Raw genomic sequence first — 21,196 nt, 5'->3', positions numbered from 1 at the left:
AAGTACAATTATTTTTTACGATAAAATTCAAACTATGTCAATTGCTTATGCTTGTGATATATATATGAAATCTGGAAACCACTAGATGAGCAGTGAGATTGATCACTGTAATAAAAAAAAATGAATACTACTAAAAAACTAGTAGCTTTTTGAAATACTTATTTCACTCTGGTTGGCCTTTATGCAAAATAATGGTTAGCAAAACTAAAGCCTGATATTGTCCAAGAATTTAGTAAATTTTAAAAATTAATAATAAATAAGATTGGTATAAATTAACAATCTATACTAATATGATAAAGCTGAAGAGTTTGTTTGTTTGAACATGCTAATCTCAGGAACTACTGGTCTGATTTGAAAAAAATATTTCAGTGTTAGATAGCTCATTTATTGAGGATGGCTATAGGCTGTATAAAATCATGCTAAGATAAGATAAGAGATAAGAAAAAACCTTACCTTAAATCCTATCCTATCAGCCCATGGACGTCCACTGCTGGACATAGGCCTCCTCCAAGCCTTAGCAAGGCAGCGCAGAACCGGTCGTACCTTAAATAGCTCCTTAAAATTCTATTATTCAAAAATATTTTCATTTTCTACATAAATGAAGAGACCAGTAAAATTTAGGGTTATGCCAAACTAACTATTACACGCAGACGAAGTCGCGATTAAAAGCTAGTGAATATTAAAAATCTAATCTGATTTTTCCAGGTATAGATTCAATGATTCCACATATTCAAAACATTATAGAAGATTCTAAATCATATGATAGTAATCATGCCTTAACAAGAATGGATGTTGTCCGAGCTCTGATAAAAACATCCACATCTATTGAGCTGAGGTTTCAAGGAGTGAACTTAACCGGAGCTGACCTGAATAGATTAGATTTGAGATTTATTAATTTTAAGGTAAGACCAGTTAGTTATTAACCAATTAACTTAATATTTATGGACGTCAAATATTCCTAGATTGAAAAAAGAGTAGTTAGCAGATTAGCTGTATCTCTGGCGTTGCTGACATGAATGAGTGACACACCATCAGGTGCATGCCTGTATGCCAAAAATAAACTGAAGTCATCGTGGCCTAACAGATAAGACGTCCGGTGCATTCATGTTGAGCGATGCACCGGTGATCGACTCTCAGGCGGGTACCAATTTTTCTTATGAAATACGTGCTCAAGAAATGTTCACGATTGATTTCCACGGTGAAGGAATAACATCGTGTAATAAAAATGAAACCCGCAAAATTATAATTTGCGTAATTACTGGTGGTAGAACCTCTTGTGAGTCCGCGCGGGTGGGTACCACCACTCTGCCTATTTCTGCCGTGAAGCAGTAATGCGTTTCGGTTTGAAGGGTGGGGCAGCCGCTGTAACTATACTTGAGACCTTAGAACTGATATCTCAAGGTGGGTGGCGCATTTACGTTGTGGATGTCTATGGGCTCCAGTAACCACTTAACATCAGGTGGTCTGTGAACTCGTCCACCCATCTAAGCAATAAAAAAAAAACAATTGAAAATAGTGCAATTTTTTTTTTCAGTATGCCTTCTTATCTCGATGCAATTTGAGTGGTGCTAATCTGTCTTATTGCTGCCTGGAAAGGGCGGACTTGTCGCATGCTAATTTAGAAGGTGCCCAGCTTCTTGGAGTTAAAGCTTTATGTGCTAACATGGAAGGTCCGTATAAAAAGAAATAATTTATAATATAAAACATAGAGACATAGAGAAAGATTTAAAAGAAAGTATAGTACCTAAATACATGAAGATACGAAAAAAAGGCGTATAATAATATTGACGATAAATAAATAAAACTTTAAATGTACTTACTGTACACAGGCACTGAATATGTCTAGTGATCACTGACCCTCATGGACTTAAGCAAAACTTGGGACAAAGCCACTGCCTACCGCTGAGTACTTAAACCTCATTTAATGGAGAAAATGTCATAGCACTCAGAAAACATTAGGCAAGTTTCTTCCAAAATTTCCCACAATTCCATAGTCACATTCTGTTTAATATTAGTATAAAATTTTTAATGAGATATTTGAGCTTATTTACAGGTGCTAATTTAAAAGGTTGCAATATGGATGATCCTCATGGTAACAAAGCACTGATGGAAGGCGTTAATCTTAAAGGTACATTCAATTCTAATTAGAGTGGTATGTGCATTTATACACTGTATTGCCAGTGCCATACAGTGACATGCCAGTGGCCACATTGGTATTTAGCTAAGCCAATACTAATATAGATAATGGCTATTATTTGTTTTGAGGGAAAGAGCAACCAAGACATCATATTTACGTTGAATAACCATCACTAGTACCAAATAACTAACAAAATAGTATTAATTAAAAAAAAAAAAAACATGTAGGTACAATATTATTTTTTTGGTAGCACTCCAATTCTTTACAATAAGATGGAAAATTTTACGAAAGCGTATCGTCTTTGTTGAATTGTATTTGAATTATGAGTCTATATTTTATTTAACCAAAAATTAGAGGATCTGGGATTAATTATTTGTGATGATCCACAGAGATCAATTTGACACGTACCAACGTACTTTGGAATGAACTCGGTGTTTCTTGAGCGCTTTGACTTGTCTTTCTCCAAACAAAGTTTGAGTAAAGTCCTCAATGGTAGTGTAGTGTAGATAATATGCAATGTTGCATATGGCAGTGTGACGTGTGTGTGTGTAAAGTAGTATAACAAAAATCTTCTCTAATTGAATGCGGATGCTAGTACAGTATTTTGGGTCACTAACAAACAATGAAGTGATCCAAATTGGTTGGTTAAAAGAGAAAATAATTTTCAGGAGCAAATCTAGAAGGCAGTAATATGTCGGGGGTTAATTTGAGAGTGGCAACACTAAAGAACGCCAACTTACAGAACTGCGATCTGAGGACGGCTGTGCTCGCCGGTGCAGATCTGGAGGTACTTTTTGTTCCATCATATTTCTGTTGTTAAGCAGTCCTCCGTTTCGGCTTGAGACTACCGCCCCGTGTCTCAAAGAGGATGGCAGCATTCACGTAGCGAGGTTCATGGGCTTCCAAGGCCCCTTAATATTAGATAAGCCATGAGTTCACCTATCCAGAGCAAAAACTAGTAAGGAGAATGTGAATATGTGATGTTAAAAGATTTTCTGATCTTCAAAAAGAAGAGTAACAATAATTCCAAATTAATGAATGTTTTAATTTATTTATTTTTGTACCTGTAATGTAATAATTGTACTTCTATATTCTCTTCAATCGGTCGCTCATTGCTGAGGATCGTGACTCCGTTTGATTCCGTCAACTAGCTGTCTCCATCGATCCCGTTCTGTAGCTTAATGGAGTGCGTCGCTGACAGGTATTTTTAGTTCCTCCGCTATTTGGTCCGACCATCGTTTGGGATCTCTACCCCTTGGCCTTTTTCCCTCGATTTTATCTGTCACCACAAGGCGTTCCGAGAACTCCATGGAAAAGGTCAACTTATGTAATAAACAATTTATTTATCTTGAGCAGCCTTGCGAATAAGTGTATATTTTTGTAAATACAACATTATAATTAGATTGAGTTATATTAATGTAATATTTTGGGGCAAATAAAAAAAAAATTGGCAGCGGTGGGATTCGAACCCACGCCTCCGAAGAGACTGGTGCCTTAAACCAGCGCCTTAGACCGCTCGGCCACGCTACCGATATTTCGTGATGCAAAATAGTGAACTAGCTTCTCCAATAAGTCTATTTTGGGAAACTAAGATTAAAAGAAAATCCATGACCTGGTTTTTTTATAGTACTTGTATTTTTCCCACACAACGAAGACAAAAATAAAAAAAACGTCGTTAGCTAGTCTGCCGTGTCGAGTTGAATGTTATTGAAATCAATATAAGGAAACACGGGTTTCGTTTTGTCCGTACGTACATACGTATTGCTCTTTTTCCTCTTCCCATAATGACGAAGGCAAACATTTCCATATCATACGACTATTATTTTTTTAAATATTCAGCACTGCCTTTTTTATTGCTTATCTTAATTAATACAAGATGTAGGAAGCATCTAAGATCGTTTATGATATGATAAGATACCTAAGTTTTACGATTCGTCATTTTGTTATTATTCTTTTTCTTTTTTTTTTTTAATTTTTTGTTGCCTAGATGTGTGGACGAGCTCACAGCCCACCTGGTGTTAAGTGGTTACTGGAACCCATAGACATCTACAACGTAAATGCGCCACACACCTTCTTTCACAGTTACTAAAGTACTCATCAATTTATTTATTTTTGAGGATATTCTGCGATTACAATTTTCTATTATTTAATTCGTTGTTCGAATGAAACATGGGTAATCCGGAATTATCATTGTCTGGCTGTATCTAATTTACTGACAAGACCGACTATTGCGCCAGTTGATGGCGAAATAAAATTGGTAAATCTAATGAAAAACTCGTATCGACTTTATCAACTTGTATGTATGCGACTTAATGAATAATTAATGATAAAGTGAGAAAGGTAGTAAGGGATCTTCGGTAGAATGGTGACGAGTAACTTAGAATGGATTCTGTAAGATAATTAATTCCAAGCGATAAACGCAAATCCCTAAAAATTGAATATAAGGTCTATTTTGTCCTTATTACGTACGCACCAATGCCCATAACCCAAGCACAATTATAAATTTATCTGCGAACTGTAAATTCACTGCGAGGATTTTTAGGTACCTGACAATCTGATGCAAAATACCTGAATAGACTAAATTTCCAAAGTTCTACGGAATGCAATCGCAATTTCTATTATATACCCCAAATTCGTAAGTTTCATAAATAAAAATAATGTTAGAATGTGTAACAATATAAAAAATGTTTGTAAGTATAGTGTATGTGTATTTAGAAAACAATTTTAGATTGACCCGATTAAAATTAGATTTTATTTCAGTGTTGCGATCTGTCGGGCAGTGACCTCCATGAAGCTAATCTACGTGGTGCCAACCTAAAAGACGCAGCTTTCGAACTAATGCTAACTCCACTACACATGTCCCAAACTGTTAGATGACTTTTTTATTAAAAAACAGTACAGTAACAAACAAGTGTATGCTATGTTTAAAAAAACAGCATAATGAATATTACGCTTTATTAAAATTATAAAAAACAATTGCGTTTTTTTGTCATAACCTTATAATAATAATTAATTTCTTACATTCATTCTGAACGCGGGAGAAAGCTACATACGTGAATTATTCTATTTATTAACGCAGTAAGTCGCAGTATTTCTTCAGGCTTACACGAGTTTAATAGCTGTGCCTTATTAACGGTTTGACATAATTTATGAAAATACACAAGTTTATCAAAATCAAACAAAAAAAGTAAACGCGGCTTTTCCAACAACAAAAAACACTAGTCTCTGTAAATAGTCACCATTTAACTGAGACGTTATAACTAGCTGACCCGGCAGACTTCGTAGTGCCTATATCGATAAATAAAAGCCCTAAACTTTTGTATAAAATAAACTTAAAACAAACAAAAGGAATCCGTCCGACAAGGGACACATCAAAGGAAAAACAAAATTGTTATTTTTATTTAACTCGGAGCATTTTTCATATTTATCTACCTTTTAAACCTTCTCTGGACTTCCACAAATAATTCAAGACCAAAATTAGCCAAATCGGTCCAGTCGTTCTCGAGTTTTAGCGAGACTAACGAACAGCAATTCATTTTTATATATATTATTCCTGATGATTACAAATGCAGATAGATTGACTTCATTTCTTTTCACTTAATTTCATTTATTATGTTATAAAATAAAGTTTTATTTATAATAGAATAGAATATTTTATAAAGTCTGATGTAACAATGGCATTACAAAAAAAATATCTCGTAGGTACTGAAGAAAAAATGAGAAAATAGTTCAACATGCCTTAACACTCTTACAATGAAAAAATCGGTTAGAAATTTTCACTTCAATAATAGATCTTGTTTCAAGGGATTGCTTTTGCATGTGGTAAGTCTTGCTTCAATATTTGTGTACCGAAAGAAACGGAGTCCGATATTTTTACTAGTGGAGTTAGTTATCCGGGAAGTCTGGACGTACTATCATGTAGGAGGAGTGTTAAAAACCGGTGTGAACTTATTTGGTTACATGTTTTAGCGATTTATATGAAGTCATTTTACAGAATAATAACCGTAAATGTCTATGTACCTGGAGTTTTCATTAGGCGTCTCTCACACAACTAACTAAAGTCCTTAATTAATAAAATAGTCCCTAGTTTCAAACGTCTTCGTTTCGTTTATAATCCGCCAAGTAGAAATTATTATTGAACGAAACCGATTATTATTCAAACCGTATCTGCTGTAGACGCTGGATATGAGCATATGGCCCATCTGATTATGAGTGATTACCATCACTTCAGCACGTCAGAAATGCAATGGCCATTACCGATCCTAGTCATGACCTATAATGATGATCCTATAACGAAAATGTGTGACAAGTATTGTCTATTTTAACTTTGATCAAAACAAAATTCTTACGAAATTCAAATACCCCTAAAATATATTTCAACAAAATGCAAAAAACTTTGTCATCTGATCTACCCTAAATAAAATATACTTTCTCATTAAGTAATGATTGCGATTTGCATTTCAAAGGAAGCCGCCAATATTGTGTTTTATTATTTGCACAAAGTACTATCTAAATGTTGGCAACTCGCGGGATTAATAGCTTTAGTCGATTAGTCAAGAAAGTAGTTAATTTTCTGTTTTTAAAACCTTTCAACGAAAGTATTAGAAATTCCTCTAACGATTGTTCATTTTTAGACATTTTTCCGTACGATTATATAATTCAATAGTAAAATTCAAATTAATTTGACAACTAGGTGTGCGATTTTCATTTAATAATATCGAATAGCGTTATAGCATCTCTATTTTCATATCTATATGTTGTCGACATTTGTTTTTTATTCGCGTTCTATTTTTGTGTGTGACGGGACTGTCCGGCAAAGATTCTATTTTCTAAATAATTTTGATGATTTTCATTTAGATCATTGAAATTAAATCTTGCACCTCTAAATGGCCGAAATAGCTAAAATGCAGAACGGAGACGGTACGCCGACAGCCGTGGATAACAGTAAGTTCCATATTTGTTACCAATAAATAATAGAAACAATATTGTTTTTAGCTTTTTTTCTTTAGGAAGTGTAGGAAAAATCGGCTTGGCATTTTCATAGAATATTGCATCCGTTACTTTATTTTAATCGTGCACGTGTATTTCTAAATACCCACACGAAATCTGAATTAAAAATAGATGATATAGCCATAAGCGGCTGTCGGAAAAACATTTGTAATTAATTGCGAATTGTAGTATTTTCACTTTAAGAGTTTCATGCATCGTTTATTGCGATTTGATAGGTTTCCTTTGCTCGGAATTATTGATACTGTGGGTAGATTAATTGGAGTGTGAAAAATGACTCATGTATTAGCCCGCCTATACAACAAAAAAATCATTTATTAGGCAATTGTAACAAATTATTTATGGCTAGTAAAAATATTTGGTCGACATATTTAAGAAAGCATTTTTTTCATGTTAATTTTAACAACCTTGATGTGACTTAAATGTTAGGTATGAGATCATAATATTTTCTATGTGCATTGAATCATCATTTGAAGGTCTACAGTCTAAGTAAATGTTGAAATAATATGTATTAATTTCTTCATATTTTTTCTTATTTTCATTCTACCCTCTCAAGTCTTAACAATATTGAACTTCTTAAAATAATTTTAGAAGCAAATTGAATGAAATATGCGATGGTTCATACACTACTACTTTTGAGAAAATATTTGCATCAATGAAATTTTCAGAACAACTGAAAAATGGCTTTTAGAATGTTTTTAAAAAGTAGGTAATTCAGTGATGTATCATTGATGCATCTTTAAAACTGGTCGATAATTATAGTATGCTGTGGCTCATCTGTGTCACTGTAATTGCTCAAAACCTTGAGCAACAGTGATCACTCGCAATAAGCGGGCTCATATGGTTCGACTGGCTTGTGGCTCGATTATTGGCAAAAAACCTCAGTCAACTAAATTTACATATATACTTTTCTGGTTACATAAAATTTCTTTATCGTTCTTCTTTATCTGATTGACTTTATTCAGATGTTAAGTTATAAATTCAGTACAGCCCGTGATTATGGACTTTAAATATCAATCAAAATAAATGTTTATATTCATAAATCACTGCATAAAGTAGTAAGGTGTACAAAGTATTTCTTATATTTGAAATTAATAAAATATACTGAAATGAAAGTTCAACATCCTAGATCGGTTGCCTCATTTATATCTATTTCTGTTTTATCATAAAAGAAATTTCTCTTCCCAATAAACATCTTGTTTCCTTTTAATACTTTTATTTGCTTCACATATATCTTCTAAACAATATCTTAATTTCAACAAAAAAAATACTAACTTCAAGACATCAAATTAACATAAAAATTGAAACACAGAAAAAGGAGTGATGACAATATTTTATTGAAAAAAGTATTATTAACAATTTTATTATGGCCATTGGCTGGATTTATATACATTAATTTTATTATTACTTCTTAAAGTCATCTTATAATGTTAATAGCTGAGTGGGTGAAATGAATGAAAAGACATAGGTCATGGCTCTTATGCCAACACTTACAAGACACCCACATAATTCTTGTAAAGGCACCTGTATGTATTTAAAACGATAGTTGTATTAATTCAGTTTAATTTAGTGCCTTTTTCTATTGGTATATATTAAGCTAATCTGGTGTGATACTATCAGATTTGATTCTCTAACAATGTATAAGCATAGATACAATAAAGCAAGGGATGACTCAGAATCTTTATCTTGATATCTATGATCTAAAGACTGATCTAATTCTATAATCATGTGAAAAAAAATTGGTCTTTAAATTGGTTTTAAAAAAGTCTTTAGCCCAATGTGATGCACACGTGGATAGTAACAGGAATAGTTTGGAAAATGTAGCACTATTATTCCACCTTCCTTATTAGAAATTCTTCATAACAAATTGTACTTAAAATTGGAATAAAAGTCATTATGGCAATAGGTAGTATATCTTTAGAGGATCCATGTTTTTGTCTCCTCTAATGGAGAATATGATGTGGGATAATCACTTTTTGGATTGAGGGTGAGAGGAAAGAGATGAAACATCAAAAATTATGAGACAAACATTTTTTTAATTACATAACTAGAATTGCCACATTAAACTCATGTTATCTACTAAATTAATACAGATATGTTGTTTGTGTATATGTACACAGGTGAGTTTACATATATGTGTATAAAATCAACTTCACCTTGCCTTGAACGTTTGAAGTATATTCAGGTTAGTGTGCTCTTTGTTTTATACTTCAAATAAAATTTAATGTTACTGAAGTTGACGGGCCTGTTTGTGTATATCAATTTAACAGTCAAGGTGTTTTTCATTTCTTTTGTCAAATGCCACAAATACAGTTTTGTTATGCCCGTTCTTATATTACTGACATTTTAGTGAGATACTATTATCACGTGCCGTGTGTTGTCGTCCTCAAATAAGAATAACACATTCCCCACCCCTTCTCCTTCCGTGGGTGTCGTAAGAGGCGTCTAAGGGATTATCCCGAGAATGGCAGCAGCGTTCTCCTAGTATTATAACAGCACATTGCGATCGTCAACCCGCATGCCAAACGTGGCGATTACGGCAAAAATCACCCCCAGCTGACAAATAAAAACCGGCCCCCAGTCCACTTTAGCTCCGCTATTCCTGGCTACAGTAGCGGCCAAAGTAACGGCGGGGCGGGGGGTGCTAAGAATCTGCGGCAGAGATCCGACTACCGTAAACAACCGACGACTGGACCTGACAACATACACCTAACGCGCGAACACTGCGGACCGATGAGAAGATTGTGGATCTCCAGGAAGAATTGTGCAAGTTACGGTGGGACATTGTGGGCTTATCTAATGTCCGAAGAGAGGGAGAGGAGTCGATAACTCTGAGGTTCGGCGGAGGTCTTCAAATCCATGTCCCAAGATGGGCGGCAGCAGTACTTCGGTAACCACTAGGTGGGCCGTAATCTCGTCCACTCATCTAAGCAATAACAAAAATAAAAAAGTAGGGTAGTTGTACAATAGAACTGAGATTTTGAACTAATGTCTCAATGTGGGTGGCGAAATTCTCATTGTGATGTTTGTGGGATCCATTGAACGTCAGGTGGGCTGTGAGTTCGTTCACCGGTTTTTGAAATGAAAAAAAAAGTATTATATCGAGGGGTGAACGGCTAATTTATTTATGGGACATTTTTGCAACTATACAGGAGAGCCTATTAAAGTTAAAAATTTGGAAAAAATATCATAACAAAAAAACTTTTCAGCTATTTGAACGAATTAGACTTAATTGAAGTTCAATTAAAAACATGGAACTATTGATGCTAATACCAAATAAAACGCCTCCAATTGTCTTCATTCATTAGAATCATTAAATAATCCTTACCTTATTTACGTTATGTTATATTAACCTTACGGCACTTTAATCTAAGCCAATAACCCACCACGATTCTATATGTGGTAAATCGTTGTAAATTAGTCTATTCTGTCCCATTTAATTAAAATCAGGTTCTTTTTTATAAGTATGCCGTTACAGGCACTTTTAAATATCGATGACTTTCTGTAAAGTCAGAATGCAATTTCACTACTGAAACTCTTTGTAGGACGCTCCCTCCTCACATAAAGCTGCTTTCAGACTACGCTATATTATAGTGCCATATAGTATAGCAGCCTATACCTAGCCGATAATATATAGTACAGTACAGTGTGAACGTGTCCATAACAATGTATGATGTGAGATATTGTTGTGCTATGAGCTATATACTATTATATTATAGTGTAGTCTGAAAGCGGCTTTATAGTTTACTTTCATATCCTGGATCTTTTTGGTCACATAATCAACTTTTGAGCTGACGCACATTAAAGGTCGCCGAATAAAGAATCTCCCCTTTTGAAGTCTGTTAAAACTCATGCAATAAAATAACTGATATTGCAATATCTGACATGCGTAATTTAAAAATACGTTGTTAATCTGAATGAGCCTCCTTCGCTGTGCCATTTTCAACACGCAGCTGCTAGAACGTTTCATCAGTAATCATTTAATCCAATAGCTGTGTTAGTTATTCGTAGTAGTTGTGAATGATTACATAGGCGGCACTGAAAATTTCGGGAATTAACGAAGTGACACATCATTACTATTTAAAAATGTATTTATTGCTTTTCGAAGTATTCTCCGCGAAATTTGACACATTTTCCCATACGATGGAACCAATCATTGAAGCAATCATTCCATTCGGAAGTTGGGGTCTCCAAAATGGCCGTTTTGTAGGCGTCCACAGCTTCTTCAGATGATGAAAATCTCTGTCCACGCAATTTATTCTTTATTTTAGGGAAAGTATAGAAATCATTAGGGCTTAGGTCGGGGCTGTACGGCGGATGGTCTAATAATTCTATGTTTTCTTGCTCTAAAAACTCTTTTGTTCTGTGCGCGGTGTGAGAACTCGCATTGTCGTGATGGAGGATGATGCGGCGGTTGCAGTTCTCTTTACGGAGTTCAGAAACGACCTGTGGCAAACAAATGGTAGCATACCATTCTGCATTAACCGTTCTTTGTCCCTCAAGAGGAATAGTCGTAACATGGCCGGTTTTGGAGACAAACGTGGCCACCATTTTTTTTGCAACACTCCGTGAACGAACAATTTTTGTTGGCTTTAACTCATTTTCGAACATCCAAACTCGTGACTGGTTTTTTGTTTCGGATTCGTACGCGTATATACAGGATTCGTCACCTGATACAATGTTGTATACAGCATTTGAGGATCCTGCGTGGAATCTTTCGAGAGTTCTGACGCACCAAGTAACGCGAGCCGCTTTTTGCTCTTCACAGAGCGAATGCGGTATCCATCGGGAAAACAACTTTTTTACACCTAATTGTTCATGCAAGATTATTTGTATTTGACTCATGCCAATGTCTAAAGTGTAAAGATCTTCCTCAATCAGCTTACGCACAGCATCAACGTTTTCTTGGGTGACTGCAGTTTTTGGATGACCTTGACGCGGGGATCATCACTGAGCTTGACACGTCCACGTTGAAACTCAGCAAACCAGCGATAAATTGAGGTTTTGGATGGGGCTTCATCACCAAATGCAGAAATCATCCGGTCAACACACTTTTTTTGTGTTAAACCACTTCGAAAGTCATAATAAATCATCGCTCTTGAATTTTCTCGAGTCAATTCCATTTTCTCAACGACTAAACAAGTTTGACAAAACCTCGTGACAAGACCGAGAATCTTTTTTTAAATAAATAAATGGTATTCGATTTTTAAAACCAAGGAGTTTTCAATTAAAAAGATTTTAATATGACAGGAACAGTGGAAATATTCCATTCCCGATTCTTTTAGTGCAGCCCTCGTATGCTTTGATTGAGTATACGACTACCTCAGGAAGATACGACTCGTGTATAAATTTCATCAAAATCGATTTTGACGTGATGTCAAACAAATATTTAAAAAAAGAAACGAGCCGTATTTTATTTATGCAGTTTGGTTTCATAACAACAGCGAAGCCCAGCCATATCCCTGGCCTGTCATTATTGACCTGATGTTGTCGCGAGGGGTCCCAAAAAGCGACAGTAGTTCAAATTTGAAGTCGTCGTGGCCTAAAGGATAAGACGTCCGGCGCATTCGTGTTGAGCGATGTACCGGTGTTCGAATCCCGCAGGTGGGTACCAATTTTTCTAATGAAATACGTACTCATCAAATGTTCACGATTGACTTCCACGGTGAAGGAATAACATAGTGTAATAAAAATCAAACCCGCAAAATTATAATTTGCATAATTACTAGTAGTAGGACCTCTTGTGAGGCCGCGCGGGTAGGTACCACCGCCCTGCCTATTTCTGCCGTGTAGCAGTAATGCGTTTCGGTTTGAAGGGCGGAGTAGCCGTTGTAACTATACTGAGACCTTAGAACTGATATCTCAAGGCGGGTGGCGCATTTACGTCGTAGATGTCTATGGGCTCCAGTAACCACTTAACAGCAGCTGGGCTGTGAGCTCGTCCACCTATCTAAGCTATAAAAAAATTTGATTTCTTGTAAAGTTAAAATTTCTTTTCTAGCCAAAAAGCCACTGCCCGAAGAGGTAACCAAGCAATCGTATCGCGTCAAAGTATGGCGTCACCTCGAGACGAACGGGCTGGCAGTGTTCCCGCGCCCCGTATACAACAGAATTCCTAACTTCAAAGGTGCTCAGGAGGCGGCCGCTAAACTAGCCGAGCTGGACGTATTCAAGAATGCGAACACCGTGAAAGTTAACCCGGATAAACCGCAAGAGCCTGTTAGGTGAGTTTGTAAACAAAAAAAATATCCGACAGATTATACAAATTTTATTGACTGTACGTTGTTGTGAGCACTAAACACGTCATTTCGGATCGTCCCAATCGACCCGATCGATTCTGGGTGCTTTTAGGCAATCCGTGCATCGGTTGAAACCGCCGAATGCAACGAAGGGTTCGTCGTGCAATTTAACCCACAGACACAGCCCACTGAGTTTCTCGATGGGTCGCGATCCGGTAGTAAACTTAGCGAAGCACTTCTCTTGCTAGGGCAGATGTTAGTAGTCTCGCAGTTTGAGCCCCGCGAGGTCGTCTACAAATACGGTGAAGCTAGTATAACCCTATGAGGTTCTAGCAGTAGCAGGTAGGAAAAAAATAAGGGCACTCACTTTCTAATGTACCCAACAAGCATCTACTGTCGTAAGCAGGAATACCGTCCGGTTTCAAGCGTGGAACAGCATCCATTATTTTAGTGCATATATGTTTCTATCTTGTGACAAAAGTGAACGTGCTAATATAATAAAATTTATTTCATGGGTGAGGTCTTGTATATATATGTAATAACAGTTCACATTTTTGTTATTGTTGTTGATTCCTATAATTATAATATAATGTTAATATTAAAGTGTAACAACAAAAAAAGTGCTCTTTCATCACTTATGTTTAACTAGCGACCCGCCCTCGCTTCGCTTCGGAAACATTAAACACACATGAAACCAAAAAAAACAAATAAAAAATAAAATTAAAAAAAGTAGCCTATGTTCATCAGGGACAATGTCGGCTTCTAATGGAAAAAGAATTTTTCAAATCGGTCCAGTAGTTTCGGAGCCTATTCGAAACAAACAAACAAACAAATCTTTCCTCTTTATAATATTAGTATAGATTAGTATAGATGAAAACTGGTGTTGTTCTTTAATCTTGAGTTTTTAATCATGAATTACAGTAATAAATACAGTAAAAACCCGCTTAACGCGGCGGGATATACGTTCCACAAAGTACATAGAATGTAATATGAAACAGCGTTAAACGAGGTTAATCTCACCGTGTAAATAATAGGGTTAAGGGAAGGGAAGATAGCTATAAAACTGATCAGTTATTTTACCATTAAATTGATTATGTTTTTTATAACAATAAAATAAAAATATAATTCTTAAATAAACGAATATACATAAAATTTATAAAAACAAAATTCTACGTCAGTTTACATTTCAGATCATTTAGTCTCTTCTATTATCCCAATTTTCTGCCTTAAGAATAGTTCTTATTGTCGAAATTGCCAAATTGAATGCAGCGCTAATTTGAGATTGACGATTGAAATCTTAGCTTCTGCGCACTTGCATTTTAGTATATTTGCGTGTCGTCGTGGCCTAAAGGATAAGACATCCGGTGCATTCGTATGTAGCGATGCATCAGTGTTCGAATCCCGTTGGCAAGTACCAATTTTGCTAATGAAATACATACTTAACAAATGTTCGCGATTGACTTCCACTGTGAAGGAATAACATCATGTAATAAAAAGCAAACCCGCAAAATTATAATTTGCGTAATTACTAGTGGTAGGACGTATGGTGAGTCCGCACGGGTAGGTATCACGTATCACCGCCTTGCCTATTTCTGCCGTGAAGCAGTAATGCGTTTCGGTTTGATGCCACTGCACACAGTCTCTTGTTAATTGCATCTGTGTTTTTTTTTTCACTATCACACTCTCCGTGACCAGTGATAAATAACCGTATGAATGTAGTTAAATGTACTAGTTTCTTCAATAAGGTAGACGGGCAGCCGAGCCCAAGTCATACTTTTAATGGGTGGCTACCAAAGACCATCGATGTCTCAACATGAATGTACCCGTCGTTCACCTAAAGGTGTTCGGAAGAAGTCTAGGCAGCACACAAACTCGCTATAGCGGTAAAGCAGAGGTCGGCAAAGTGCGGCTTCGGCTCCTTGAACTCTTGAGTATGGCTCTGGCACAAATATCTTACGGGCTCGCCCGGCCTCTAATATTATCCGGCTGTGGACGAAAAAGCCGGTTAATAGTATGTGCGATAATTTAATGTTAGCACCCCTGACTGATGTCGATTATTATCTATATATTAATACGCGAAGCAAAAACTTTGTATCCCTTTTTACGAAAATTGCGTGGACGGAGGAGTATGAAATTTTCCACACTTATACAGAATATAGAGAAGAAGGCACAATGCTAATATTTTTGTTAAATAACGCATAAAAGATACATTAAATCAATAAAGAAAACATTACACACACTACATACCATGTATTTGAGGCACACACGCATGCATACTATTTATTGTCAAACTTTTGTTCTTGACGTCTGTGGTCAAATTGAGAATGGATTAATTATTGTTTGTCTTTATTAATATTTTTTTATAGTGTAGCCTTGGCGGAATTTGTGATTATAGAAGTATAAAATACAATCATAATAATGTACAAACTTACAATTCCAATTAATTATAGTCGAATTTTGACTACTGCGGGACCTCTAGTATATGTTAATAGAAGCAGTATACAATATAGCATTTATTTTAACAGATTTGGCTCTCAATTTTTTTAAGTCGTTTTAACTTGCATATTTGGCTCTTTGGCTAATAAGTTTGCCGACCACTGCCGTAAAGTATCGCGCATGTTAAATTTTTGTTTATTTTTTTTATTGCCTTTGCCCAACCTAATGGTAAGTGGTTATCGTGGCCCATGGACTTCAGCAATGCCAGGGGCAGAGCCAAGCCACTGCCTACCGCTAAGTACTCTCCATAAGCCTCGTGGCTACTCGTTTTACCACGGGTGTAAGATCAACATGAGACTAAGCAGATGAAAAAGTTGAAGTTATTAACATTAGAAATCGTTAATGAGCAGTATCTCAAGAAATCTTGGTGGTAGGACCTCTTGTGAGTTCGCGCGGGTAGGTACCACCACCCTGCCTATTTCTGCCGTGAAGCACTAGTGCGTTTTAGTTTGAAGTGCGGGGTAGTCGCTGTAACTATACTTGAGACCTTAGAACTTATATCTCAAGGTGGGTGGCGCATTTGCGTTGTAGATGTCTATGGGCTCCACTTAACACCAGGTGAGCTGTGAGCTCGTCCACCCATCTAAGCAATAAAAAATATAAAAAACTTTGACAATCACTGGTCTAGTTAGCGGTTTGTCAAATGCCTATCATTATTATTAGCAAAGTAATTATGTATTTTTGTTGTTGTTGTATGTATGTCGCGCGTATTCACCTGATTTTCGTCGGGTCCGTTGCGTGCGTGCAACGTGACATGATCCAGAACACATCAACAGATGAACTATTTTCGGAAACTGATTTTTTTTACAAACACAGTTTTATGCAATACGTTTTAACTAGCTTCTTTATTTTATTGGATTACTCAATATTATATTCATTACGGAGTCATTAATCGATTGTTTATTTACGAAGCTGGTTTATATACCATGGAATTAATTAATACATGTCATGACATCTGATGTTAATCGTGAGACGAATGCGTGTACTAGCGTTGTAAAAGAAAAATGAAACCAAAAAACCGTACTATAGATTTAAGCTCGGGCCTTTTAAGGCATTTTTTATTGGCTAACCCAAAAATAAAATGAATCACACTACATCGTGAACACCGCTGGATGTCTGAAACAAAATTGGGATTCGCGACAGAAGTAGGTGGTTAATTGGGGTACCCGCCTGTGCGGGTTTGTCCTACCCTATCTCTAGTCCTTAAATAGCAGTAACGCAGATACGCATATGTACCGTATCCACTAATTAAATTATTTATTTGTTTACTAGTGTTCAAATTTCGACCATAACCATTAACACCTCAAGGTCTATTTTCATTTATTAATTTTATGTATTAGGTAAATATCTTTTTAATTTTGTTTTTGAAAAATAAACTCGCAAAGGGATCAGTTTCAAAAACGTTTTTATTGATTGATAACATTTAAGCTCGGCAATGCTCCCAAACAATAAAGAAAATAGTTTTACCCTTGCACTTATGTATGTGTAGGTATAAGATATTATATTTTTATCATTTTTCTCAAACCTTCAAAGTTCAATGGTCTATTCAGGATTTCGATCACAACAGTAACACGAAGGTATCAGGTGAGGCGATCGTGAATTAAATTAATTATCGCTGCGTTCGATCGAAGATAATATCATATTATAAAACCATCTACTGATTGTAGTTAGAGTTAAAAAAATGCCTTTGATATTACGATTGATTCTGTGGTGCTGTAGTTGTGACCTCCACTGTTGCACCGAGGGTCGTGGGTTCGATTCCCACATCGGGCAAAGATTCGTGTGATGAACAGGTTTGTTTGATCTTTGTCTGGGCGTTTATTATCTATATATGGTCAGTATTTTATTTATTGCCCTTATAGGCAGACGAGCCTACGGCTCACCTGATGGTAAGTGGTTACCATCGCTCATGGACGTTAGCAATGTCAAGGGTAGAGCCAAGCCGCTACCTACCTTTAAGTACTCTTTGCAAACCTCGTTTGAAGAAGGACATGTCATAGCGATCGCGAAACACTGTAGAGGGGAGTTTCTTCCAAAGCCGGATGGTACGTGGCGGAAAAGATCTTTGGAACAGTTGGAAACGCACTGTCAATGAACGTCGCGGTTCCAGATAATATGGATGAACTCTGATGTTCAGTATGTCAGTCTCTGGTATCCATAACACAGATTTATTTACTGGTGGTAGGACCTCTTGTTTACTGGTGGTAGGACCACTTGTTACCTGGTGGTAGGACCTCGTGTTTACTGGTGGTAGTACCTCTTGTTTACTGGTGGTAGGATCTCTTGTTTACTGGTGGTAGGACCTCTTGTGTGTCCACACGGGTAGGTACCACCGCCCTGCCTATTTCTGCCGTGAGCATTAATGCGTTTCGGTTTGAAGGGCGGGGCAGCCGTTGTAACTTTACTGAGACCTTAAAACTTATATCTCAAGGTGGGTGGCGCATAAGTAGATGTCTATGGGCTACAGTAACTACTTAACGACCGGGTTTGCTGTGAGCTCGTCCACACAATTAAGCAATAAAAAAAAAGAATCCTAATTTGTTCCCAGTTATGTCACTGTTCACTTTTAACATTACGGAATGACTAGACTAAATTATAGAATCATCGTCAGTCGAATCCGCTTTATAACATTCGAGAACGATTGCATTGCGTTACTCGAGCCGTGACCGATATCGCGCCGGCCGCTTTCCATGCACTTTTATAATACGATGTATTAGAATAGTTACGTTTATTTAAATGATTACATTATATATATACGTGCATGCCGAGATTTTCACGTTTACAACAAGGAAATGTCTACGTATGTATGTGCACTTTGTCGGCTTGTTGTTATGTGTATGTGAATTTCATTAGGGGACCACCCCCGGTAGTCGAAATAATCGAGTATAATCAATTGAAATTATAAGTTTGTACACTATTATGATTCTATTGTCAAAGACTATTATTATTCTTCTATAATCACAGATTTCGCCACGACTACACTTTAGACAAATATTAATAAAGACAAACAATAATTTTAATCTATTCTCAATTTGACCACAGACTTTGCAATAAGAAAAGTTTGACAATAAACAAATAGTATGCATGCGTGTGTGTGTCAAATACATGGTAGTGTGGATAATGTTTTTTTATTGATTTAATGTATTTTTTATGCATAATTTAAAAAAATATTAACACTGCGCTCCTCTATATTCTACACTAGCGACCCGCCCTCGCTTCGCTTCGGAAACTGTAATTTATTATTGATTTCTCCACTATTTAATGGATGTTATTATACATATAAACCTTCCTCTTCAATCACTATATCTATTAAAAAAACCGCATCAAAATCCGTTGCGTAGTTTTAAAGATTTAAGCATACATAGGGATATAGGGACAGAGAAAGCGACTTTCTTTTATACTACGTACTGATAAGTGTGGGAAATTTCATACTCCTCCGTACGCCCAATTTTCGTAAAAAGGGGTACAAAGTTTTTGCTTTACGTATTAATATATAGATTCTTCAATAAACCTCAGATGTTTTATTAATGAAATTCATGTAGTGTTTTATATAAAACAAAATAAAAAATGTTATCTACAAAGATACAAGATGATTGGCTCGGTGTTTTAAACGTAACCCTCTCTGTCCTCCAAATATAATCAACATTCATATATTTGTAACATGTTGTAAGCTGCGTGTACTCATAACACTTGCTGCGAAGCAGTCATGCGTTATGGCTTAAAGGACAGGGTGCGGCGAACTGGATCACTTAACTACATCGATTTAATAAAAATAAGTAGTCGCAGTGAATTTCAATAATCCTGGAAACCCACAGACGCAACCCGCTGAGTTTCTCGCCGGATCTTCTCAGTGGGTCGCGTTTCCGATCCGGTGGTAGATTCTGCGAAGCACTGCTCTTAGCAACACTCCGGCTTGAGCCCCGTGAGCTCACCTACCTGTTAGGGCGCAGCTGAAATAGCTTCTCAAGGCTATCAGCATAGGTAAAAAAAAGAAACATACTTGATTAATTTTTTAAAACTTTTTTTATTACTTGTTAATTGGCTGTATTAAAATATACTTTTTTGGCTTTCGAGCGTTTTGAAAAAGTCCTTTAGCTTTGAAGTTCACAGTTAAAATTCAATGTACATGACACGATATAAATGCCTAGCTCTAAATACGAGTGTGCAATTATACGGCTGAAATCCATGAATTGCAAAACATTAATGTCGTTGCCTAGAAAAAGAGGACTGTAATACTTACCCGTGCGATCTCGATCTTCTGGCTTTACAACCGGTAATCGATATTCCAGTAATACTTTTAAAACTCAATTCTTGGTTCGATAGTTTTATGTGTCTGTCAATATTAAGAGAAATCTGGGAAGACTAGGAACTAATCCGTTTGTAACCTTTCTTAGTTGCTTACCTGAACACATTTTGTTTTCTAAGCAATGTATCGGATTATTTAAATTGGACATCAAATGAGTCGACTATTATCAAAGGCGGCAATCTGACTTTTGGACAATGATTGGTAAATCAGAAAAACGAATTATTGACTTTGTATTCCATTGGCAGTCACAAAACTCTTCGGAACGACATCTTAGATAAATAACAGGTTAACTATTAACCTTTATTTAATGCAGGTTTTGAACCGTATTCTTTGAAGGAGACGATTATATTCAAATAAATCTGTATTGACATATCAATAAAATTTTTTTTGTCCAAATGTACAGATTGCCGCCTTTGATAATAGACGACTCAAATACAATTATATTTAAATTGCGTGGCTCATCTACTAGCGATAAGCTAAAAAACAAATATTGAAAGCAATAGCAAACTATTAAATGTTTGCATTGCTGACGGTACCATTGCTATGTTTACATGACAATGTCTGTGAAGGCTCGTTTCTTATCAGGTAATAAACTAAGTTAAGCATTTTAATGTCTTGAGGTATTCAAATACATATACTCGGTGGTAACACATTCTGATGAATACATAATAAATAACGTTTTTGTAATAAAGCTGATATCGCATATTATGTAAATTGACCCAATGCTCTATATGATAACTCGAGCTCATAACGACGAATATCAACTGCATAATTATATAATAAAAAATATATTTTTAAGTTTGCAATTATGTAACAAGGACACGGTTAATGCGTGTACTCAATAAAAGCACTATGCTAAGACCATTGCTACGGAGTTGATAGTGAAAAATCATCTTTCCGCAGAAACACAAGAGTTGAAGATTAATAAAGTTGAATAAACTGAAAGTCGTTTTAAATTGGAGCTTGAGAGTTCCTTATGGTATCAACTCCAGTCCGCGTTCTTTACCTAAC

At 36.0% G+C, this 21,196-nt stretch overlaps 2 protein-coding genes and 1 non-coding gene across 3 annotated transcripts in view; 2 read left to right on the top strand and 1 right to left on the bottom strand.

The window, feature by feature from the left end:
* Positions 1-684: 684 nt before the first annotated feature.
* On the top strand, positions 685-5,113 carry LOC114244274 (uncharacterized). Its single transcript, XM_089738835.1, has 5 exons — positions 685-902; positions 1,535-1,670; positions 2,054-2,128; positions 2,806-2,924; positions 4,898-5,113. Exons 1-5 carry the CDS (start codon positions 717-719, stop codon positions 5,012-5,014), a joined length of 633 nt encoding a protein of 210 aa, XP_089594961.1. The 5' UTR covers positions 685-716; the 3' UTR covers positions 5,015-5,113.
* TRNAL-AAG (transfer RNA leucine (anticodon AAG)) lies at positions 3,586-3,667 on the bottom strand. The gene has a single exon. It is a non-coding gene; the product is annotated as a tRNA-Leu (tRNA).
* Positions 5,114-6,871: 1,758 nt separating the features above from the next.
* Positions 6,872-21,196, top strand: part of lost (methenyltetrahydrofolate synthase domain-containing protein lost) — a 26,645-nt gene continuing 12,320 nt past the window's right edge. Inside the window, exons 1-2 of the mRNA XM_089738833.1 lie at positions 6,872-7,081; positions 13,146-13,368. Coding sequence (XP_089594959.1) covers positions 7,024-7,081; positions 13,146-13,368 — 281 coding nt within the window. The 5' untranslated portion in view covers positions 6,872-7,023. The remainder of the gene's footprint in view (positions 7,082-13,145; positions 13,369-21,196) is intronic.

This window comes from Bombyx mandarina, chromosome 26 (genome assembly GCF_030267445.1).
Source record: "Bombyx mandarina strain Sakado chromosome 26, ASM3026744v2".
In the NCBI taxonomy this organism is placed as follows: Eukaryota; Metazoa; Arthropoda; class Insecta; order Lepidoptera; family Bombycidae; genus Bombyx; species Bombyx mandarina.
The sequence above is the reverse complement of the archived record's forward strand: the minus strand, read 5'-3'. Positions and strand labels throughout refer to the sequence as shown.